This window comes from Dryobates pubescens, chromosome 11, assembly GCF_014839835.1.
Source record: "Dryobates pubescens isolate bDryPub1 chromosome 11, bDryPub1.pri, whole genome shotgun sequence".
NCBI lineage: Eukaryota > Metazoa > Chordata > Aves > Piciformes > Picidae > Dryobates > Dryobates pubescens.
In genome coordinates, this window is record NC_071622.1 from 16,643,265 (window position 1) to 16,668,840 (window position 25,576).

Here is a 25,576-nt window from a genome sequence, read left to right on the forward strand (position 1 = left end):
TTCACAACAGTTATGTCTATGGACAGCTTAAATTTGACAAATATTCCCATCCCAACTAGAGTCCCCAAGTACATTCCAATATTTATATTAAAATGAAACTTTATATGAAATATACTGCTGGTGTTCAGTTAGAATTAAAGGATTTGGATAAAGTGAAACAACAAAGACAGATACAGACGGTGTGAGTAAGGTTACAAAGGCTTTTTACATTTTGCATTATCCCAAGATATAAACATTCAAAAAACAACATGAATTTGCTGTGTTATCAAAATATTGCAGCTATAGGCAAGGCAACATTAAATTAATAGCTGAGGGTGTGAGAAAAAAAAAACCCCACACATTTTAGTGAAGGTAAACAGAAGTGGCAGTTATATTTAGCAGTTTTATAAAGCTAAAATTACCCAGCTAGCCATAAGCCAAGCAAGGATAAAAAGCTTTCTCTGCTTCCTTTGGCTATAAGGTGACAGGAGGGGGCAGGGAAGGGGAAATTAAATAAGGAATATCATCTTTTCAAGATGAGCAGAAAAAGTCAAATAATCATGTAATGGAATGAAGTCCTAACCCAGGCAGTACACTTTAAACCACTCTGTCATTTTCAAGTGTCAGATAAATTTAAATTCCGTGGTAACGTGTAAGCATGTAAGGAAAGTAACTTTATGCAGTACAGTGAATAACCACCAAAGTAAAAATATTCTTCTGTTTACTCTTTGGCTAAAACTCCCTCAAAAAGTAGCAGACAAAAAAAAAAACATCTAATACTGGCAAGATACTTTTTTTTTAAACAAGATAAACTTAGAAACTTAGAACTTGGTACATTTTATAAAAACAAAAGAGGTAATGTTGCAATAAAATCGTTAATGTTACTTCAAATGGCAACAAACTGTTTGTTGACCCTGTGCAATAACACACTTTGTTCATACTATATTTATTAAAACAGTTACGTAGGAATCTTATGTGTGTATCCTGTTCAGATTAGTTTATAACTGGGACAGAGCTTACAATCAGAGAGTTAATTTCCAAATGTTTGGATTCTTCCATCGTTTCGTAACAGTTAAGTCACATGGAAAACAACAGAATGTATTACCTAGAGCTCATGAACGTCAATGACTGCACCCATTGCCAGAACATGCTGCACTGATTTGACACTTCTCTTTAGTATATGTAGAAAGCAACAGCATCCAATAAGCCTGAGAAGAAATGCTGTTGTGTAAATACTGGCAACTATTCCTGAAAAAAAGAATTATGGGATGTATTCTCAAACTGCCCAATCCCATAATCTGTATTGCATAGGTCACAACCACACACATATATACACGCACAAGTATATGTGTGCATAAATACATATGTATATATGCACACACGTGAGCACACACACACAAAGAATATATTAAGACGACAATGAAGTCTGGTCACAGAGCAATTTACAGACTCAATATATTTTGTCTTTTTTTTTTTTTTTCTTTTACACTTTGAAAGAAAACTTCAGTATTTTACAGTCTTCAGTAGGCATTATATACACTGCACTTATGAAATCTAGAAGGTATTGAAATAGAAATACATTTCTGCAAACATTTGGGTAAGAAAACAAAACAAAGATTTTTCCAAAGATTTGTGCTATCTACATAGTATTTTCTCTAAATCACAATAACTGTATCCATGGAATGTTCTCTAGAAAATGTATCTTTCTTTTTTTTTAAAAAACACCATGCACATTTTTCAGCAATTGTAACCCAAAATATCCCAAGCTAAAACAGTCTAACAGTGTTCAGATTAAAAATTTAAGTTTCAGATCAGATTTTAAAAAGATAAGTCTTTATAACAAGAGCTGTAATGATAATAATTACATGTTAAGGCTAAACTGGTTTTGTTTTTAGAAACACATTTTAAAGACACGTTTCTCTTGTGGCTCTGCATTATGAACAGTACTTACATATGACAGTGCAGTGAAGATAATGTTCAGTCCTACAGTCAGGATGCAGTTGCTCCTTCCCACTCCACCAGATACTGCACCTTTCCATCAAGTGTCACCCGACGAGCCAAAACACGGTATTTTTCCCCACAAGCTATTCTACCTGCTGCACCGAAATAGCTAGTAATCGAGTTCTTTAGGTGATTAAGCTGTAACTCCTGATCTGCTAAGTTGTTAAGTATCTCTGTATTGAGTTCATCATACTGGTAATCTTCCTTATTCTCGTCATCTTTTGCAATTTCTGAGTTTTGAGTCTGGAGTGCTTTTCGTGGAAAGCGACCTCTTCTCCTCAAGTGTGGTATTGCAGCAGGCCAAGTTCTTCCCGTACGAGTCCTTTTTCTCGAATCAGATAAACTATTAGAAAAGAACAACCAGCATTAACTCCAAGAAACCTTTTTAAATGCATGCTTTACCATTAGTTATTTCCACACAATCCATAACATCTTCATTCTATTCTTCTTCTTCACTGATAAAAGCACTTTCAGCCTATAAATAGGTAACTATGAAGATGGCAATTGCCTTTCATTTCTACTATACCTGCTTTATCTTAAACCAACCTCCTGCTTTATCTTCTACCTTTGTTTAATCAAAGGTCCAACTTCAAGAAAAAAAAATTCAACAAAACCCAAAACCAACCAAACAAAAAATTCAAACAACAAAACCCCACTAAACAAACAAACAAACCACCACACAACAAAAAACAAAAACAGGCAACAAAACAAGCACACCACCCCAACCAAACCAAAGAACTCCACAGCACTAGCTGTGACTGACTACACCACAGATGATCAGAAAATTGTCTTCCTTTTTCTAAGTGTTGGTTGCTGATTTGAGTCTGTCTCTTATCCAGGTATGTATCCTCATGAATTTTGTTAAGATGAATTTCTTTGGAACTACCCAGACCAGATTCGATTGGCTAACGACTAAGAGTTCAGAACCGAGTGGAAGTACAGCAGAACCGCACACTTTAAATCACCAGACTTAAAACATGATTTATCATGCATTGGCAAGAGATCTCTTGTAGGATCCCCACAACTGCTCTTTATTACAGGTGAATTACTGCTGAACCAGCTATTTCCTATCCCTCCTTTTAGAAGGTTTTATTAAAATTGATGTATTTAATTAAAATATTAATCTCCATAGCAGTTAGAGTAATTGAATAGTTACCTATAATGTCTGGAAATATTAGATGAGGTAGTTTCTTTCATACTGGCAGCACCTGTGGATTCCACATCTGAGGTATTGGAAGAATGTGCAGTTCCATCAGATTTCCTGATATGCAAGACAGCAGGGTTGCCATGTAATGAAAATAATCTTATATTAAGAACTGAGCTGACATTTTAGAAGCAAACAGATAAACAACATGGCATTATAACAGAAACCAACAACCCTGTAAAACATTTTTTTAATTTACCCAACACAGCAGGGTAATTCCAAGACTGGGTTCTCCGTTACCGGAAGTGGTTCATTATCCTAAAAGAAAACACAACACACAAACAAAGGAGTACTTCAGTTTTAATTGCTGTATCAATTTTGTTTGAGGGTAAATGGGGGAACATCATGATTCAGATAACTAGTTATGCTTTTCTGCAAAAATTGTAATCCAGTTGGAGAGAAATGGGTGGGAGTAGGGGGGGGTGGGACGTGCATTAAAATACATCAATCAACAAATAAACAAATCTATATATCCAAAACCTTACCAGAGGAGACGACTCTGGAGTTTTGTGAATCGTTTTTCTTGTATAGGGACCAGGTGGACGACCTACTGATTTTTTTTTCCCCTTTCTTTTTATACCATTACTTAATTCCCTAGAAGAAAATTTATATTTTGTTCTGTATTATCGAAGAGAATTTTCATTGAATATATGCTTTCCTTTGGCAATCAATACACAATTAGATGTCTATCGCTACACCACTGCACTTAAGATTATTCTGGTAAATGAGAATTACCAGGTACGAAGCTATGTATTTTGTCTCCAGAATAACATAGGCAGATACATGATCTTTCTAGTGACACTGATTCCGTAATGTTTAAGAGGAACAAACAAGTGTTAAATGTTTTTTATTTGTATCACCACACTTGGTAAAAAGGATGACAAGCTTTACTAATGTAAGTTAGTTTCACATCGTATTTACTATTTGTAATTTTAGTCAGACTATTGCATAAGAGCTCCATAAAGGCAAAAGATGGTTTCCCAAATGACAGCAAAGTTATTTTCTACTGCTCTGATAACCCTAAAACACAACCTGGAAATTTTTTTGTTGTTTGGTTCAGGGTTTGGGTTTTTTTTAAGGATCCTGTCAGAAATCTCAAATTCATTCAAAGGTCTTGTCACAAATAGTCCACCTTTCCAACTATTTAAAAAAACACATTTTATAATGAAAAGGCCTTTTTTGTAGGCACCAAAATACACTCTAAGTAGACACAACATGGCTTGAATGACTGGGTTGTTTTACCTCACATCAGGAATTGATGGCTTAGACGATTTTCTGCCTTTAATTTTGAACTCATGAGAAGTTCCTTCTGGTTCTTTCTCAGCCTTTAAAGCAGCATTCGGTGGCACAGGAGGAACACGAATTCTCAAGCCAAACAAATGCTTCTTTTTCTTTATTTCTTTTCCAGACATAAACCTAAATGATTTTAAATTAACTGTAAACATCCCGACCCCAGGGAAATCAACTTTTAAAACAACACTGTACATGCAAAACTATGCAAATTCATATGTTGATTCTAATGCTATTTTACTCCCCACTTTCCCCTAATGCAATCCTCACTCAAATACAGAATGCAAAACGGTAAGAGGATGTCATTTAAGTTTTTATTTTTTTTTTTCCCTCAGGGTCTGGGTTTCACTGAAATAGCTCTGTAATGTTACAGTTTGAAATTGAAATAGTACTTTTAAAAAGTCAATGTTATCTGCAGCCAAAGAAATTATCAGATGGACTGAGCAAAGGAGACTAAGAACTATAATCTGCAGACTAAACAGGTAAACAACATTTTAAAATAAGTAGTATCAAACACTTACATGGTCTTGTAATCATTTAATGCCTCCAGTACATGCTCATATCTTTCAGATTTTGGTGTATCTGCCAGCTGTGAAGTATTAAGAAATCATTTAACCTGTTGAATTCTTTATGACTGAAGAGTCCAGTTACTTGGAGTTACTGTTAACTACAATTTGGACATGAAATACACTTATGAAGTACTAGCTGTGGAAAGTGTCTAGACCCAAAGGATATTAATCATTATCTCATATATTCTGTGCTTTACATCCACAGAATTCACATCAAGATCAAGCAAAGGCCAAAGAATCCGAGTTTCAGTTGTGAGGAATACAAGGAAAAGCTATCAAAGCTTTTTCAAAGCTACTCAAAGCTTTATGTACTCCCAAATCAATTGAAACTGCAAGCAGAAGATAACTATATCAACATGACCTTCATTGTTTTATTGGTGATAATTTTAACCAAAACCCTGCCACAGGACACAACTGCCATTTTTGCCAATATTACTCAACATGATACAAAACGTGAAAGGGGCCCAGAAGAGTTAAGAGAACTGGGGGAAAAAAATTTAAAAATATCATTCCCCTTTTGCTAAGGCCTAGTCCCACCTCCCTCCTTGCACCAAAGCCTGAAACAGGTGGTCTCTATAAAGCTACCAAAATATGGAAACTTGACTCTGAAAAATTTCAGACCTATAAATTAGAGACATGAAGCAGAATAAATATGGTGTGACCATAAAGTGAATGCAACGTTCATGTAATAGAATTTAAAATATGATTATTTTTATTTAGGCAACTACTTAAAATTCTAGTGAAGCCACCATATTTCTGGAAGCCATGTCAAAATATTCCAGAACTGATATCCAATTGGCTCTGCAGTAAATTTATCTTTATAGAGTTGAAAAACAGTGTATAAGTTTCACTTAGTATGAATACTGCTAAGTAGACCATGTAGAATTTGCAGCTCTAGAAACCAAACCTTCAAATATTTTGTACAGAATACAATTCTGACCAAATAGGATAGATGTAAAGGCTCAAAGTATTAAGTATGCAAATAGCTAAAAAGAGTCAATATACTCTTCAAAAGCCACCTTATGAACACAATTTTGGGCAAGATTCAGTGTACCTGCTATTGACACAAAGGGAAGTATTCACCCCATTTTAACCACAGGAAGTAACAATTCTTTATCTTTACAATATGCAATCAGTACAATCCATAGCTATCCAGAGGTCTTGCAACTCTTCAGTATTTAACTACAGAAATACTGCCATATAATTTATTGAATCCTAAATAACAACATGCTAAACATCAGCAGCTTAGGAAGTCTGATAATTTCACCATTTACTCCCATCACACCTATTCCTAAATAGCTTTTCCTCTTAGTCAATTATAAACAGCCAGAGAAAGAAAACAGTGCTATTTCTACCAGTGGCAAATCAAAAATTACAAAACTACTGAAACCATTACATGGCAGATTTTTTTTCCTGTGACTAACTCCTGTTTAATAAAGAAATTACATTAATCATAGTAGTAACACATGTGCCTCAAACTTTGCAAGACAATTTTTCCCAATTTAGTGAGACATTTAGAATCTTTTCAGAGTAAAGTCATTAAGATTTTCTCAATATAGGTTTTATGAATTGATTCAGTATCTAATCCTTCAAAAATGTAGTCTTCAACCTTAAGTCATTTCCCAGAAGGACTAAGATGCAGTCATAAGAAAATTTCAAACCTTTTATAATGCCACCTGTATTAACAAAACGTCACTCAAACAACAAAAGGCTAAATGATTTTCATGCACAAAGAAGTGCATACTTTAATGGCAGTATGCCAATCTGAATTTACACATGAATTGTGTATCCGACCTTACATTCAGAAAAATATCCACACCAATCTTCATATCTAACTATCAAATCAGTCTGCTTGGTGAAACAGATTTCCTTTAATTCTAAGATAAATGCTCAGTAAATCAAACACTGGAAGAACAGCTACCATAGTAGTGAACAAAAGACAAGATGTCTTGACAAGTAACAGAAATCAGACTGAAAAAGGATCAAAGCAATCCTTACACATAAACACAAACCGATCACCCCCATGCTTGAAGGAGGGATGAAAGGAAATGTTTGTGTACAGTAGTTCATTGTGTTACACTTTAGAGACTTGGAAAACGTCTTCACATACAATACAATGTGTATTTTGCTCTACATTTAGACTTCCTGGTGTGCGCACATGAAAATATCAAAGAACATCAAACAAGCTGCCATGCAAATAACAAAGTAGTTACATGGATCACAGCTCATAAAGACACATGCCATTTAAAAAACATTTTATTTTTACAAGGAAATTAAAGATCAGCTCATTATTTGACAGTAGCAGATACATCCAGAATAAAACAATTCTTAAGTCACACTGTGAAGAAAACCAAAGAGTAGTCCAATTACTTACCTCACCAGGATGCAATCTATCCCAGTTTTCATTAATGTAGGCCATGAGTTCAAGCTCCGAGTCAAAGTATTTCTTCTTATGAATAACACTTAGGTTGTAAAGGCATAGATGTGCTATATCTACCCTAGAATTCAGAAATATTTTAATTTTAAAAGAGGAAAAAAGTCTTCCAGTTGATTTTCTTTGAAATGATGTCGTAGAGAACAGCACAATACAGAGGAACACAAAACACAATTTAAAGCGCTCACTCCAGGAAACATTATGCAGCCTACTGTTATTTTTCCTCAAGCAATTCCTTCCACATTTCTGCCTCTGCTTATTTTTGTGATTACACTCCAAAACTAGTCTAAGACATAGGATATTTAAGTCTGAACTCACACTTCTGTGTATCAATTTTGAATTTGCACAATTTTGAATACTTAAGAAGGTAATTTCTACCATTTGCTTGTCAGCACACGTATCCACAAAATCAGATACAATTTCTAACACAGTTAGTTTTAAGATTTCACACCACAATTACCCACTGAAGTCTCAATAAAAGCTATTATAAAATATCAAATTATGTCTTCTAAGACACAATTGGTTCATCTAACAGCAGGATCCTGAGATGCAAACAAAAGATTTTGTTCAGGCACCTCAATCTCCTCATATACAAGCGAGTGGTTTATTGTCACTTCACTGAACAACTGCAAGACCACACAGTTGCAATATATCTCTACACTTAAGAATAAGCTTTCCTTTGAAGTCCCTGTTCCTAGAAACAGTAAGAACTCAGAGCACTCAAGATAAGCAAGTGGATTTCCTTTTTTGCAAGGAGAATCGAAGTATCAAGAAGAAAAGCAGAGTGTGTATTCAACTCACACCTTTTTTCCTTTAAAAAAAAAAACCAAACAAACAAAAAAGTGGAGATCATACTTACCATCTCAAGGGTAAACGTTTGAGGTATTCTGGTCCAGAACTGCAAACTGAGCAAATGAACGTATAAAACCTAAAAAGATACACATACATGTACATGTCTCTGGGATCTATACACACACACTCTTGACTCCTTAGTTATGAAAACAATGGAAAGCTAAGCAGGCTAGAACACCAGCCAGATGACATCTGAGAATCCTGCATCCTCCTTTATCAGACTTACACAATCTGTACTAGTACCTATTGGGACAGATACAGTGGCCTAAATTTTCTCCTAGTGCCACTATTACCTATTCCCTGAAAAAAGTCCCTCAGCCTGTGACTGCCTCAGTGAAAATGCTGTCATCTCCCCATTCCACTCTTGAATGTTGAAATCTGTGCCCCAGTGTAAGCATGCATTTAAAGGATCCATGCATTCCTGGGTCTTAACTGAGTTCCTTCCTACAAGCATTCCAGCACAACAGCTAAAAGAAAATTTAAGAAACAAGTACTTCAAATCCCTCCCTCCAGTTCTCTCTCACCTGAAGTCCCAGAAGTTCCTCATAAAAAGAAAGCATGGACTAATATGCTTTTTCATTTCCCTTTGTCACAACTCATCACACATGAACACAGCACGTGCAGAGTTCCCCTCAGTCTAACTCTTCTTCCAGCTTTCTCCACATCCCTGTATTGTTAGTATAGGGAACTAGTACCACACATGTATACTGACAGACTACCCCAAAGCATGGTGTCTGCATGCGAGAGATTGGTCACCTATATGAGAACTCAAAAGCGCTTTTCCAACCACTTTAGAGGACCTATAAAAGCTTCCAATCTCTCAGTCGCCAGCACATACAGTATTACAGGCTTTTGCACACAGTGAAGTCACTAACAGTGTGATTTCAACTACCCATTGTTACCTCTCCATCACACATCACCCCACCCCTCTTTCACTAAACTGAGGTGAAAAACTATTTTCCTGGCACCTGAACACATGCTTTACTGCGTATTATTTTCTATGCAAAATTCTCTCAGTTTTTGGAAAATGCTGTTGCGTTACAGATGCCTCGATAAAAGCCCATCTGCGAGACTCCCTCCACATTTAAAACACAAGATGACCAAGCAGCATGGTTTAAGTTTCTTACCTGTCACCAAAAAGCATTGGCTTTTGGAGGCACTGCACACACGCCTCATGAAACCACTGCTTACATTTGCAGCACTGCAACATCTTTAGATACCAGCTTCACCAACAAAAAGAAAAACAAGATGTATTTTAGAGGGGGGGAAAAAAACCAAAAGAAGTAGTGACTGAACATTGTTATTCATTATGCTTAAATTAAATAGCAAGGGATCTTCTGACACAAGCTGGTTTTCACTGCTTATAAAACAAACCATCTGTAGGGATATTTCACCAACATTTAGTTCAACAAAGAATTGCTAGAAAAGCATGACTACGAAAAGCAACAAGATAGTCTCGTAAAAGGATTAAGGTACAAATTATTGAAGAAAATCAAATTTGATTTCCTCTCACAGTCACCTTCTAATTCTCTGTGATTAGAATTTTGTAACCTCATATAAGCTCTCACATACCAGACAGACTTCCTTGTTGTTTCCCAAAGCACAACACAGCCGCATTGTCACAAATATTTATTCTGAGAATTCAAATACCTGAATCCCCAAAATGAACCTGTTTACACTTAAGTTTTATTTTGCAGTTTTTCTCTTCAGAGAAGGAACCATGCAAAATAGAAACTGATGTTTGCCCAAATCTGCAAAATCCTCAATCCAAAGCTCTGTCCTCTAAATATCAACTCAAACTTCATGGTTTTGGGGAACTCTTGAATTGCTTTGACTTCAACTCTTCAATGCTGTTTTGTTCATTCACTCGCTCCTGAAAATACCAAGCGTATTTATCTCCACCTGCTTAAAAAGTCCTCGTCTTGCCTTTCTTGCAAGGACAAACCATCAGAATACTCTAATACTATAAAGGGGGGGTAAGGGGGTGGAATCTTCCCCTCATCAACAATTGCACTTCAGGGTACAATGTTATGATAGAACTAGAAAGCTATCCCAACAAGAATAAGCAAACTCTGCATACATTTCTATTTGTGACTAGTGACAGAACTGAGTTCACATCAGAAAAACTGCTCAGAATCACAAGATCTAACAACTCCATTGAATCTCAACACATTAAACAGCAGCAATACAGAAAAAAAATATATTTGTGCTTGTTGTAGAATGGACTGTGAGGTTATGTGATGGTCACCTGATAAAATTAAAACAAACCAAAAGAGAAGTCCTGAAAAATAGGTTTCCTATGAATTACTAAAATAATATGTGTGTATATATGATATTTAAAATTCTGCTTTGAGTTTAATACCTGCATACAAGAAAACCAGAAATTAACAAGTTCAGAATTAAGTCTGCAGGATCAAGGCTAATATCTGCAGCTGCATTACAGAGAAGTTGTTCTGTATTATCTGCTTACTTACTCTCCAGGTCCTCCACAATAGCAGTAACACTGCTGGACATTGGTTTTATGCCCTGCATCCCACTCAAGGTCTGCTGCATTATATGGTAATGTTTGTTTCATGACTTGCAGTGCTTTGGCATTTGGTCCTTTCTTAAGCGCACCACCCCTCTGGACCAAAACAAATACACAAGTTTACACAAACAGTAATATTTCTGAAAAGTTAAAATCCTTTCATTTCCGAGTTACCAGGATTTGTTTACAATCAAGTAAAACACTTTCACCCAATTTAATAGTAGCATATATGTTTAAAAATAAATTGAAAGCCAAAGTTCATCTGTTTCTAAAAGCAGTATGTTGGGAATTTATACAAAACATTCAGATCAAAGCTAACTAAAGAAAACACAGAAAAAACAGCTTGCTTTGTTTCAATCTGAAAAACAATACATCCAATTTTCCAAGCATAGTTTAAGAAGTATTTTCCCAGAAACACACCTTAGTAGTAGTTGCAAACACACACTGTCGACAGAGCCATTTATCATCTGAATCAATCACGCTGGAATCAATATTTGGTGTGTGACACAGCTGATGATACCCTGCATAAAAATTATCAAGCAAATTTAAAGTGGTGAAAGAAGCTTACACAGGATTAACTATACATTATTTTAATACATATAACTATAAAGCATTATCCATCAGGAAGTGACAAAAGTTTGATAAAATAATAAATGGAACACATTCAAAATAGTCTTAAATTTTCTTAGTGCAAAAAAATACATGTTACTTACAGAACAGATGTTAGTGATCATCCATGTTAAAGTGACTATTCAGTGAGTTTTAATAGCCATCAAGTGCTATAACATTTAAGATCAGTTGAGCAGTCAGTCACAGCCAGCAAATATAGTCCTTCATAAAACAAATCAAAACATCTTTTCAAATGCAGTAACAGGAGAAAAAAATAATCTAGTTACCTTGACCACATTTATCACATATAACCATTTCATTTGGTGCTTCTGAATACTCTTCCTGACATATTGTACAGACCATTTCCCCACCTTCAGAGGCTCCTAGACAAAAGATGAAAGGGTGATTTTAAAATTTTTTTTAGCTTGTATCTGCAGTTGGAATGGTTACCACATCTATGGCTTTCTTTGTAATTTTAGTTACAGATCCATGCACTGTAGAAACAGTTACAGAGACTAACTTCTTAACTAAAACTATCAGGATAGTGGATATTTCCGGGCTATATATTGCCTACTTACTACACAGTTCCTTAACATGAACACACAGAATTAAGTAGCTGACTACAGAATACAAGCTAAAAGTTACATAAAAACAAATCCTAGCTGGATTTACATTGCATGAACATTCCTAAATCTTTAATGGTTAACGTACAATAGTGATGGTGTTACTTTTGTATGCGAGAACTCTATTCAAAACTAGGATTTTCCAGTCTTCGTGTAGTTTCTTTCCACATCATGTTGCTTCAACTGAAAACAGGAGGACATAAACTTGCTGTAAATTAGGGCCTGCAGTTTTCTGTTAAGAGGGACTATTATAGTCTATCCCCACTGAAATGAGCTCAAGTGTCATTACTTTTGGAAGTGTTCTCACCTCCCTGCACATCGTTACATGAAAAGAACAAATAGGAAAAATTAACTGCAGTGATAGAGTTGTGTGAAAAGAACCCCAGCTTTCTTGCTGGGATTTTTGGTGGGGGTTTTTGTTTGTAGTTGGGTTTTGGTTGGTTCGGTGGTTTTTGTTTGGTTGGTTGGTTTTTTTAAATTTGTGTAATTCCTGGGTTGCTGTTCAGGATACCAGAATATAATGCAATCATTTTATCAGATTCAATAATCTGAGCAAATATAATAGCAAACAATGACTGCTTCACTGAAGTTCTTGCCTGTTTGTATGTCCTTCCAGAGAACCCAGGATTTGGAGCTGTCTTCAAATATAATGAAGCAGTTCTGTTTTAGTTTGTTTATCTGAAAAAAAGTGGAAGCCATGAGTAAAAAAAAAAAAAATAAAATAAAGAATATACCTACTATTAAGAGAAACAATAATACTGCAAGATTTAACCAACACATGACACTGCAAGACTCTAGCAAAGTTAAAAATTGTTTACCTTTTTGATAGTTCCAAGATAAAACAAGCCATCTGACCATCTAGCTAGGACATCCTGACCTTCTTCAAATTTACACAGTGGCTTTTTGGTTTTCTGTCCATCATGTAATGACAGCTTGGTCAGAGATGCTGAGGTTTTATGGCTTCGGCGTAAAGGAGACCGCTTATGGACCAGTGAGTTACCCACTGCTGTAGAGTCTCTGTAGAAAGGTAATCAGAACTACGCTAAAGTAAGAAACCATATATTTTAAATATTAATATTATTCACAGCTAGAACTCTCTTAGCTAGCTCCAAAATTTAAAGGTAATTGGTCATATTTTCAGACGTTATGCACCGTTAGTAGCATTGCCTCTGCTAAGAGTCCATAAAATTTTAAAGTCTACAAAAGTCAAAAAGTCTTCCATTAAAAAAAAAAAAAAATAAAAAAAATCAACTGCTGTACATGATGATGGGGAGACAGATTTTCCAGTTCAAAGGCTCTTTGTGAAGTCACCAGAAGCATCAGAAAGACTCAATACAGAATTTCGTTTTCAAAACATTTATAAAACTGTCAGAAACTGGAGTTAATAAACTCTAAGAAAAGTTAAGAGAGTCCGAAGTTAATTCCAACTACACTGCTTTTGTGGGGAGAGTAACACTCAACTAATGTAGTCCTCACCAGTTAGTCAAAATAAAGACTAAAAATCCAAAACAAATGAAAAACCAACCACCTGCACACACAAACAGAACATCACCACCACCAAAAACAAACCTAAAAAAACCCACAGCATCATGCTTTACCACTAAGCAGAGTTACAGAGGACTCCAGCACAGAAGAATTTCTACATGTTACATTTCTAATGCAAAATAAGTTTTCTTGTCTGTTAGACTCATAGGATAAAAGAATAAAGAAGGAAAAAACCAAAACAGTGCTATCTTTCTTCATGTGTGAAACTCAAAACTGTTCATTGCTTGAATCATTTTTTTCCTCATGGAATTCCAGAACATACAGTGTGAATATGCTTTTATGTCAATTTAGATATCAAACACTACATTCTGAGTAAAAAAGCAAAATACAGAAATTGTAAGTTAGAACCAGGTAATGAGAATCTTCAAAAGTAATAAGCAGAATGTAAGACTATGAATCAAAGTTATTTTTCCTATGTCCAAACATATTTTCCCCTTAGAAACCAGAGAAGGGCAACAAAGCTGGTGAGGCATTTGGAGCACAAGACCTGTGAGGAGAGGCTGAGGGAGCTGGGGTTGCTTAGCCTGGAGAAGAGGCTCAGAGGAGAGCTTCCTGCTGTCTACATCTACCTGAAGGGAGGCTGTAGCCAGATGGGGGTTGGCTCTTCTCCCAGGCAACCACCAACAGAACAAGAGGACACAGACTCAAGCTGCACCAGGAGAGGTTTAGGCTGGATGTTAGGAAGAAGTTCTTCACAGAAAGAGTGATTGGCCATTGGAATGGGCTGCCCAGGGAGGTGGTAGAGTCACCAACACTGGAGGTGTTTAAGAAGAGACTGGATGAGGCACTTGGTGCCATGGTTTAGTTGATTAGATGGTGTTGGGTGATGGGTTTGACTTGATGATCTCAAAGGTCTTTTCCAACCTGGTTAATTCTATTCTATATATAACTATGACACAAAGAAGGACAGATCATGGAGTTAAATGGGAAAAGTTTCATCTCACTCAAGCTAGCTTAGGCAAGGAAAGGAATCTCCTCACCCTGAAAGTTTATTATTTATGTTCAATACAAAAAATGGTATTATAATAGCTTAAAACGTCAAAAATACATAAAAATCCAGTTATTCTAGAGCAGTCAAGAATTTTTTTATTTTTTTTTGGTACAGAAGCATATCTGTAATCATTGAGTCTAAACAATGACGTGACAGTAAGAGCAACCCTAACGGGCCAGACAAGTACGTACTCCCCTAGCCTAGTAACCCTGGCATCGTTATGCATAACTGAATCACCATTTTCAGTCCTTCCTGATCCCAAATACAAACAATTCTGACAGGTGACTAAAAACAAAAGAAAACCAGGATGTCAGGTAGTGATAAGACATGGGAGAATGGAGCAAAACTATAAATGGGTAGATTTAGGTTAGATGTCAGGAAGAAATTCTTCACCATGAGGGTGGTGAGACACTGGAACACATTGCCCAGGAAGGTGGTGGAAGCCCCATCCCTGGAGTTTAAGGCCAGGCTGGATGTGGCTCTGAGCAACCTGATCTACTGTGAGGTATTTCTGTCCATGGCTGGGGTGTCAGAACTAGATCATCCTTGAGGTCCCTTGCAACCCTAACAATTCTATGATTCTAGTGAGTGCACTCCATCTCCCAAACATTCTCTAGATTTCTGACAGCCTTCATCATTGCTTCTGAAAAGTAAACTCATTTTCCCCTCATGTCAGGCTTGATCAAAGCAGGCTGTAAAACTATAACCAGCTGTCAGCCAGTAATTTTTTTTTTCCTGGAGAGGACTCATCATTAGAAAATGCTAAAGCATTCAGATACTTCAAATAACATTCAGAAACTTGATTCAGCTATTAAACAGGTCAATAAGCTACTATGTGTAGTCTGAAGCACCTAAAGAAAATGCACCTTGAAATTTTACCAAGTCTTTGGCCAAAATTACTCATCAGGGTTCAAAGATTTTCTTTCCAACTGTTTAATCTGGTTTAAGATAACAGAGAGAGTAGCAGGAATGTTGGCTCTTCTTTTCCAGTACTTAAAGATCTTGCACAGAATAAACAAAAAGAAAATTTATTACACATAATCTAGTTCAGATTTCCATTCAAAAACTGTTTTAAATTAGTTTTGCATTATGAAAAAAAGTATTCAAACATATGACATTCTCTCAGCTATAGAGGTTTATCCCATAACTTTATGCAAATTGTAACAAAAAAGTTTTGTGCATCCTTTTCTGGCACAAAGCACTTAAATGAGTCTTATATATTGACTTACACAACAGCCTGAATTCACAATAGCAACTTGAGACACGGAAGGATCTTGACACAGAGTAAAGGTTTGAGCCAATAAAGCTGACACTTCTCCATTGTCCACACAACTCTCTGTGGGAGATAGCACTGGTGAAGTGATGACTAAACAGTTCATAAGTAGCTCCTGATGTGGCAGTTTATGGTTTATCTAACACACAGACAGAAAAGAGGGGTAGTTATCACAATAGGCTGACACTACTTTAACAGTTGCTTTCCACATGGTTAAGAAGTTCCTCTTCAAGGAAGCACTCCCTCAATGTTTTTGATAGTAATTAAGCACAATGAACAACTGTTCTAACAAGTTGTCTTTAATTAGCAAGCACTAGGAGAGGTTACTTAAATTAGATGTCTCTGAAGTGCCTTCTGGAAATGTTGCACAAGAACTAACAAGAAATTCCATGCAGACCAATGTTGAAAGTACATGCATAAAAAGTTAATTTTCTCATCTTTCCTGCTGTAGTGGAGTACTGAAAAGCCACCCCTATCATTAAAATAAAATTTGGTGTATGTTAAGTGAAAATAAAAACTGATGGTAACTTCTAGCTTGCCACTTGGAAACTAATGGTTACACATTTTCCAGAAACTTGTTTTCCAGTATTCCCAACAGTTAGCTCTGTAACACCTTCCAACGATGTAATTTATGACTACCATCAAATTTAGTAACTTGAAAGTACCAATTTCCCTATCATCTTAAGAACTTCTCATTGCAAAATGTCCAACAGGTATCTTATTTTCTGGGCGGGGGGGGGGGGGGGACACAAACAACACAACAACACTGATATAAAGGTCTACTTTATTTCATTTAAATTGCACAACTAAGCTACGCATGTCATACAGCATGTCCAGTCTACCCTGGCTTTACATCCTTTACTCTAACTACATTTTGGCTGTGTTCTTACTCAAGCACTTAAAATGCAAAGAACGTACTTACATGCCCATACAATCTTTCTGAAGTTAGTGGGGGAAGGCAGTAAAACATGTCTGCATGTTGAGATATGCTTCAAAATATAAGTGCACTTTGACCATTTCCCAAGAAGCTGATTCTCTGAAGTACTGGAAGTGCTCACTGATGTTTCACCTTGGTGTCTAGATCATAACCATAGTTATTCTCAAGCAAGACAGGCAGAGGACCTTCAACTTATCTCTATTAGAGGACAGCAAATGTCAATGAACATTTGGTGCCTCTGACTCCTGTATCTCCAGTCTTACAGAACAAAAAATTGGGAAAGTTAAAGGAAAATTAAGAGGATGGAGGAATAAAAAGACTGATCACTCTCCTGCTCTTGTTTCCAAGTATCTTTTTTTATCAGCAGCCCTGCCAGGTTAAGGTCATTCACATTCCATAACTGCTACCAAACAGCTCCTGTTAAAGAAAAACTCCCTTTGGCACAGTTATTTTTTCAACCATCTCAGTTCACTGATTTCTTTCACAGAACGGTTTGTAAGCACAGCAAAACAAATGCTAACAAGCAACTTGGGACACAAACTCCCTCAGCTGGCACTGCCAGACTGCACAACAGAACTATAGAAAGTTTCTTTGACAATGCATGCAATTTCAGGAAGTTTCTTTCAGGACTGCCTGATCCACAAATACTGCAACAATAACAGAGCATAGCTACCCTACGATTACCAACAGTATTTTTAAATCAGCTTACTAAAATTTAGTTTTTGTAAGTGTGTGCCCAAAGCATATTGAACAGGAAAACTGTAATCCACTGAGGCAACTCATAAAAGCATGACCTATGGAATTTATTCACAGTAAACATAAATCACACTGAAGAAAAGATTAATTTTAAAAGCCCAGCAGATTTAGGAGAATGGAATTCAGACTAGGAATCGCACATACACAGAGCATCCTACTAAGACAACTTACACAGGTTGAAAATCCATCTCAAAAATGGAAAAACTTGGTATCACATACATGACAAATACCTAGTCAAAGAATTTATGATGACTAGAGACAGTTTAAGTTTGAAAGCATGACATTACTGCTGATTAATCACCACTGTTGTGCCCAAAATTACAAACTCCACTTTTATTAAACCTTAAAAGAAAACTGAATTATGAAAAAGGTTCATAAAATATCATCAGTCTGTTCTGCTATCCTTAAAACAGGATAGTAAACACCTCACAGGGAACAGAGGTCAGAGTGAATGTCTAGCAAGGGCTCAAAACACCCAGAACTGAGGGCAGTTTTGGCTTGCCATATCATACAGCAGTTTGACTCCCTCTTGCCACTCTAGACTTACAAGCTGACTTCTCCATAAGCTTTCTAATCAGACCAGAAATGTCTAATGATTAGACAAGCCAGGTAAGCAGCAAGTAATCATAGTCAGAAGGTAGGAGAAAAGGGAAATGAAATTTTTTTTAGAGATCCATTCTCTTCTGAACTGGTTTACCCCACACTGCAAGCCAAGCCATACTTCCAACAGAGTTGCTAACCCTGTGACTGGGACCCAGTACCTCTGTTAGTAGCTGGAGAGATGCTGTATCCCAACAACATCATTCTTACCATGTTCATTGCAGCTGCTTGGCCATTTAGGAGATCTCCCGCCAAACATTATCTGTTAACCATATGTCACTCCTCCAAATAAAGATTCTACTGGGTCAAGAAGACACAAACTTAACAAGATACTTCATCTGTCCTAACCCAGACCTAAACTTCAGATCAGTCTGATGGAAAAAAAAAAAAAGATTGTTTTGCTTTTCCTAACAGCAACTTTGTTGCAGCAGTGACTATTCCAAATATACGTGAACAGACTACTTATATTAGTAAATTGTAATGAATTTCTTCCAAGCAGAGGGTTCAGTACAAACCTAAATTCTAGACTACCCTTTTATGCTACAACGTGCCATATCACAAAATATGTACAAGATATACTTCGAGCTCTTTACAGTATTAGATGTTCCGATAAAATAAAACAATAAAAATCTAAGCCACATCACTATACAGAAGGAGGATGAAGGGACTACAATCGTAGTCATCTCTCAGTCCAGAAAAGCAAAGAATAATGTTTGTGGGTTAAAAAGTACATTCACAAAAATATTTTCAACTTCCACAGATATTTAAGATAATAGAATGATTTGAGGTTAGAAGAGATCTCAGGAGGTCTCTAGTCCTGCTCAGTGTAGCATGAGCCATGAGGTCAGGCCAGGTGGCCTTATCCAGTCAGCCCTTCAAAACCTTCAGCAGAGGACGCCACACAACTCACTTCCTCTTAATCTCCTGGCTAAACTTCTTTCTAAAAGATTCACAGCCCTAACTTCTAATCAGCAGAATAGGCTGCATGGACTCAGTTCTTATTACCACTTTTCAGACTTACTGCAATTGTCAAGTAATTTGGTGTATATACTTTTGAAAACATATGGCAACTAAACAAAAAAGACCCCCAAACAAACCCCAAAACCCACAACATCAAACCCACACAAACCAACCCACACACTAGTGAAGATATTGTCATTACTAGAGCAGTCTTTAAAGTGTCTAACTAGACAGATGAGTTCAAGGCAAAAATGTAAGAGTCTTCCAAACGATTAAAAAACGAATGCAACCACCCACCCAACCCATTGGGATAGTAACTGTGTGAAAGAATCACATACCAGTGTGATGGGTAACATTACAGTTGACTGGTTAGACCTCAGCAGTAAACAAGTTACAATTTCTCACCTTGCTGACAAGAGCAGCTGATGTAGACTGGCTGCCCTGAAATCATTCACAGGAGAAAGGGTTTTTTTGTTTTAAATAATACATTAACTTCTATACATGATGGATTTGTTAAGCATTGTTTGCTTGAGTGACCTGTGAATTGGCCTGCTGCAGGTTTAAGCAAATGTTAACTTGACTCGTGTGGGCAAACAGGACTAGATAGGCAGCTTTCAAGAGCACCAAGGTAACTGTGATGACCTCCTAAGACTGTTCTTTACTACCATAGGTTATGGAGAACAGGGGTAATCTGTAATTAATAGAGAATAGCAAATGTTACACCTACCTTCAGACGGAGCCAAGAGTTCAACTCAAGGAACCACAGGTTGGTTAGCCTCACTTTGGTGGCTAGAAAAGCCATGGAGTACATCTTCCTGGAAGACATTTCTGCATACACTAACTTGGTAACTAGGAACAGACAACATATATTTACCAAGGATAAAGCATTTCCTGACAAAACTGATTATGTTGTGTTAAAAAAAGCAGGATTTGTGGATGAGAGGAGAGGAATGGGTGTTAATTACCTCAACCTCCACAAGGTTGAAGGAAATGGCTCTCCAGAATCTCATGAAATACAGAGACAAAAACTAAGTCCTGCAAAGCCTCCTGGCTAAGACTGGCTAGAATTTAGTTTTGCAAGACTGGCTAGGAGTTTGGCGGAAAGCACAAAATGAACCAGCAGTATGTCCTGTGATCATAGGCAAATGGTATCCTGGGCTATGTTAGCAGGAACAGCATCAGAAGATTGAGAGAATGTGACTATTTCCTTCTACACAGAACTCACAATGGCATCTAGGATACTATGTTTTGGTTCTTCCAGTGCAAGAAAGACATCCAACTAGATGAGTTGGAGGAGGGCCAAGACAGTCACAGACTAGAAAACTTGCACTATGAGAGAAGGCTGAGGGAATCAAGCTTATTCAGCCCGGAGAATGAAAGGCTTTAGGGAGGCCCCAACAATAGCTTTCTGGCTCCTATGAGAAAATTCATGAGATGGAACAAGTCTCTACATAGTGTGTGGCAGAAGGACAAGATGCAGTAAGAGGTAGTAAGAGTGAAATAAGAGACATACTGATGGATATAAAGACAGTTCAGCAATGCAACAGGGGACCAGGGTAGTTGTATAGCCTCCATTAGTGTAGGTTTTCAAGGACTGACTGGATAAAGCCATCTGGTCCAGGTTCATGGATGTTGTTACACTAAGCAGTATGAGACCTCCTGAGAGCTCTTCTAACCCAAGCCACCTTTCCATCCTGTGAAGTATCACTGTCCTTATTAAGGTTAATTCATACTATTAAAAAGAAGCCACCAGGATAAGGGAATTCTCAAGTCCGTAATACCAATATCACTTGTAATTTTGGGTTTTTTACTTCAAATTGTCTCTCAATAATTAATATATGTTTTCATTCTAGTTGACATGCAAAGTGGAAGTATTAGCCTTTAAGAGATGATTACAGAAGGAACATTTTTCCCTACACATTTTGCCAACAGGGAAATAGGGTAAATCAGTCTCCTGCACTGTATGAGCCATTTGTTTGGGACTGATCGTGTGTTGATACACAAAGAGGCAGAAGTTATTAGCAGGGAGCCAACAATGGCATCAAGTAATGGGAATGTTGATCTGTTAAAAGTAGGAAGGCTCTGCAGAAGCAGGATTAGTGGGCTGAGGCCAGTTGTACAAGGTTTAACAAGGATAAGTGCCAGGTCCTGCACTCAGGTCACAACCACCTTATACAATGATAGAGGCTTGGGGCAGAGTGGATGAAAAGCCGAAGAACAGAAAAGGATCTGGGAGTACTGGCTGACAGCTAGCTGAACCCAAGGCAGCAAAAGGCCAACAGCATCCTGACCTACATCAGGAATAGCACGGCCAGCAGGAGTAGGGAAGTGATTGTGCTCCTGTACTCAGTACTGTACACACTTCAAATACTGTACTGAGTTTTGGTCCCCTCAGTAAAACAGAGAGAGTTGCTGGAGCATGTGCAGAGAACAGCAACAAAAATGGTGAAGGGTCTGGAGAACATGTCTCACAAGGGGCGAGAGAGAGAAATAAAGATATGACCACTCCTTGGACCCAGTGATGTTTTCACAGGAATAGTCCAAGTCCTTCAGCAGCAGGTGTACATCCCCATCCTAGCAGGGCCTTCAATGCAACATGTTGACCCCAGAATCTGTGGTCCCCTTTTAGTAGTGGTGAGCAGTGTCTCTTCAAATCACAAAGGGTGGTATGCACAGCGAGATGTGTGCTCCAGTGCAGTATCTCAAGAGCATGGCCTTTCCATGGTGCTATTGCAGTGGTTTTAAAATACTGAATGAGGGAATTCCTGCCTCCACAGAAATTCTTTCCATTGTTAAGTCATTCTGACAGGCCAGCAGCTCTCCCCAAGAGCTATTAAGGGCTACCAAAAACATCACCTTGTCTATTCGGACCAGGTATGTGTCACACTGTTTTAAGACAGAGGTGGTTGAATCCCTTTCTCCAGAGGTGTTCAAAGACAGGTAGACATTGCACTTTGCGACATGGTTTAACAGCCGTGGTGGTGTTAGGCCAACAGCTGGACTAATCTTAGAGGTCTTTTCAAAGCAAAACTATTTATGATTCTAGATCTAAGGGAGTATAGTATGATCATGAACCCAAGAAGTGAAAGAGATGACAAAGAACGTGCTGACTAGCACTGGGGAAAAGGGAGGGGAAGAGAAAGGATTTCAGAGATGATCAAAATCCCATAAAGATAAATCTCCTTCTTTAAGACTAGTGTCTAAGAAAAACAACTTTATACGCACACCACAGAAAGAATTTTATTTTTTTTAAGTTAATCTAAATTATGAAAGTATTTTTTCATTGACTAGGGATCTTAGAGAATAAGTCCAGACTCATCAGGAATACTCTCATGATTAGCACACACTCAGAGAAAATAAGTCTCTTGATTCCACCACTGCATATAGATTATACTTTCTAGGTAAGAAACCATCATCTTCAAATCTAGATTGTTCAAAAAGTAAATTCAGCTAGTTTCAGTGCTTTCAGGAACAGGTATTACGCTGCTCAAGGGCACTCCATCAATAACCTGTGGTTTATAATCCTTCTCCTGGTGTTTTACTCAAAGATACATTTCTCATCCGTTTCCTGAAAGGAAGGCCTGTGAAGAACGTGAAAACAACTCTGCAGCAAGCTCAGAGGTCAGTCACAAAGTACTGTTAATCCATAAATTAAGAGAAGATTCATAGTGGCTTCTAGTTACACGTTTCCTCCCTCTACGCTTTCTCCTCTTTAACTAGTCTAAGGAGATCAAAATGTTTTAAAGCCATTTTAGGTGCCTCTAGTACTGCACTCACTCACATCTATCTTCATGGGTTACAGAAGTCCACTCTCTAGTAGGAAATTAACTGCACCTTAGGTTTTACAGCTGCTCTTCTCAAACTTCACCTGCCCTCCTAATGCAGGGAAGCATAAACAACCGTATCTGAGGGCAGCTCTGACACTACCAGCGCATCTCTCTTCCACCTATTTTCAAAATACATATACCTCAGCAAATAATAACTAGCAACAATGAGACAACTCTGGATCTATATCAGAGTTAAACTTTCTACCAGAGTAGAAATCATGGATTGTTGAGAAGCCACAAATCTATATTTGACAAAATAAGAATTAACTGTGAGAAATATTAATCCATTAAGTTCTCAATATAGATACATATTTCACAATCTTGTAGCTCCTTGCAAAACCCCTTCTCGCTTTCATTACACCTCTTCTCTCATAGCTTCAACCTTGGTTTTCCCTTGTTCTCCTTCCAATAAAAAATTATGAACCTATTAACCTGTATTTTAATACTATAGAAACTAAGATATTTTTCTTTTAATCTCAAATGCTTTCAAAGTAGTTGTAATTTGAGCTTTCACAAAAGAGGACAAACATTAACCTGCTAATTTTTGCCAAAAGAAAAAACAGAGAAATTATTTCCTTATTATCCCACACTTTTGACCGTTCTAAGCATAAAGCACTGCACACTTTCACTTACACTAAGCCCATTACTACGGTGACCTTTTAAAGCTATGAGCAGAGACCAGCTACTCGAAATTCAAGAAAAAAAAGCATAATTCTACACTGGTTTCCTGCCAGGTCTTTTCATTTAATTATGCAGGCCCCCTACTTAAAATAATACCGAGACACGTCATGGATGGATAATAACCTCTGGTATTTCAATACCAGTATCACTGTCCAGAGCATCTGGCATAGTACCATATTGTTCTCTCTGGCTAACAAAAGTATCAACCCATGCACTCAACAGAATCTAAATACCAAAGAAAACACGTTATTTCCCATCTTTTCAGCCAGCAACAGTTACCATATCTTAGTGGAACAAAAATAAAAGCTTCTAAGCATACTTAAATTGTCTAGCTTAACAGACTTATAGCCAAGGCATTGCAAACAAAAAGAAAACAAAAATAAAGTTCCCAGCGAACACCACCACCTCTTTTGTGCTGTTCTCTTTGCACTCGAGCAAATGCAGCCTACTCGAACAATGTCCTTAAACGAGAAGGTAAAAATACTGCTGGCACAAGACTAATCGCAACCTCACCGCTGGAGCACCTCCTCCACGGACCCCGTCAGACGGCCTACTGCCTCCGTTCCCTTTGTTTTGGTCACTGAAGAGCACCACTGACCCCTTCGTTGTTTGCCAACGTCCGCCTCGGAAGGAGCTTCCTCCCCCTCCCACAAAGGCCTCTAAGGGCCCCGCACAGGAGCGAGGCCCCTCGCACCCCTTCCCTAAGGGGTGGCGCGGCCGCCACGGGGAGCGGGATGTGGTACCAGCGGCCCAAGTTGCGGGGCTGCGCCCGGCCCCCCTCCGCGCGCAGGACACATCCGCTCCTCCCTCCACCTCCCCCCGCCGCCTCGGCCTGACCCGCCCCCCCACCCCTCACCTCATTCGGTCTCTCCAGTGGTGCCAAGCGCCTTATACAAGGGAAATCGGCGAGCTCAGGAGCCTCCCCGCGGCGCACCGGTGCAGCCGAACCCTCGGCGTGTAGCGGGACCCCTCCGAGCACGAACCCCCGCGGCGCGGCAGAGGAAAGGTAGTGGGGGAGAGGTCAAACCCGCTTCACAGACAGCCCGGCTCCATCGTAGCCCCTCGCCATTTTTGTTTCCCGCGGAGGAGATGCTGGTGCATTCTGGGAGCACAAAGGGCCTCGGCCCCGCCCCGGCGAGCCCCGCCTGCACCGACTGGAAGCTCCTGGGCCAGGGGGCGGGGAGCAAGAGCGCCGCGGCGGAAGGACATAGGTGATTGGAACCTTTGCCGCTGCTGAACAAAGACGGACTACTTTAGGCGTCCTTACCGAAAGAGGAATCGCTGCTGCCCGGCCAGCCGGGACTCGTTGCGGCAGTGCTGAGGGGTGCGGGCTGCCGTTCCGGCAGCTGGCTATTGTTCCGCGCCGTACCTGTGGGGAGCTGGCACGGCTACCTTTTCGTCCAACCGCACTCCCCAGCTGTGGGCTCCGGGTGGCCCCCGTCTCTGCTTGGTGCTGCGGCGCAGCTTTCCGACAGCAATAGGGGCTTGGCTCTGGCGTCTGGAATGATAGAGGGAGAGCAGGAGGGGAGTCCGGCTTCGTGCTCGGTTGGCCGGCAGGGAAAGGCCCAGCACTTAGCCGCCCAGGGTACCAGAGGCTGCGGTGGGCATTCGTTGGTGCGGAGGGTACAGGCAGCGGGCTGAACAGTGTACCTCTGCATTGACATTGGAATACTGTAATTTTAGGAGATGAGCTACACCTTAGTTTCTGATTTTAGCGGTAGCTGTAGTAGTTAAGCAAAATAGGTCTTTCATTGTCGTTGAAACACCTTGGGTTTGTGAGTTGTTTATTGGATTGTAGCATTGAACTAGTCTCCACAGTCCCCGTAACTAAATGCAGCAATTGCCTAATAGTGGGTTGCAACACTTGCCCTGACTCCATGAGGACAGTTGCTTGGTGCTGCTCAGGCCTCTGCACCAG

General features: G+C 38.6%; 1 protein-coding gene across 1 annotated transcript; it reads right to left on the minus strand.

Annotated features, from left to right (window-relative positions):
• Nucleotides 1–789: 789 nt before the first annotated feature.
• MTF2 (metal response element binding transcription factor 2) lies at nucleotides 790–24,741 on the minus strand. Its single transcript, XM_054165068.1, has 15 exons — nucleotides 24,515–24,741; nucleotides 12,907–13,105; nucleotides 12,685–12,766; nucleotides 11,753–11,848; nucleotides 11,277–11,377; nucleotides 10,804–10,952; nucleotides 9,457–9,552; nucleotides 8,337–8,405; nucleotides 7,418–7,541; nucleotides 4,996–5,063; nucleotides 4,427–4,600; nucleotides 3,670–3,778; nucleotides 3,384–3,442; nucleotides 3,137–3,241; nucleotides 790–2,323 (listed from the first exon to the last, which is right to left on the minus strand). Exons 1-15 carry the CDS (start codon nucleotides 24,517–24,519, stop codon nucleotides 1,969–1,971), a joined length of 1,791 nt encoding a protein of 596 aa, XP_054021043.1. The 5' UTR covers nucleotides 24,520–24,741; the 3' UTR covers nucleotides 790–1,968.
• Nucleotides 24,742–25,576: the final 835 nt, after the last annotated feature.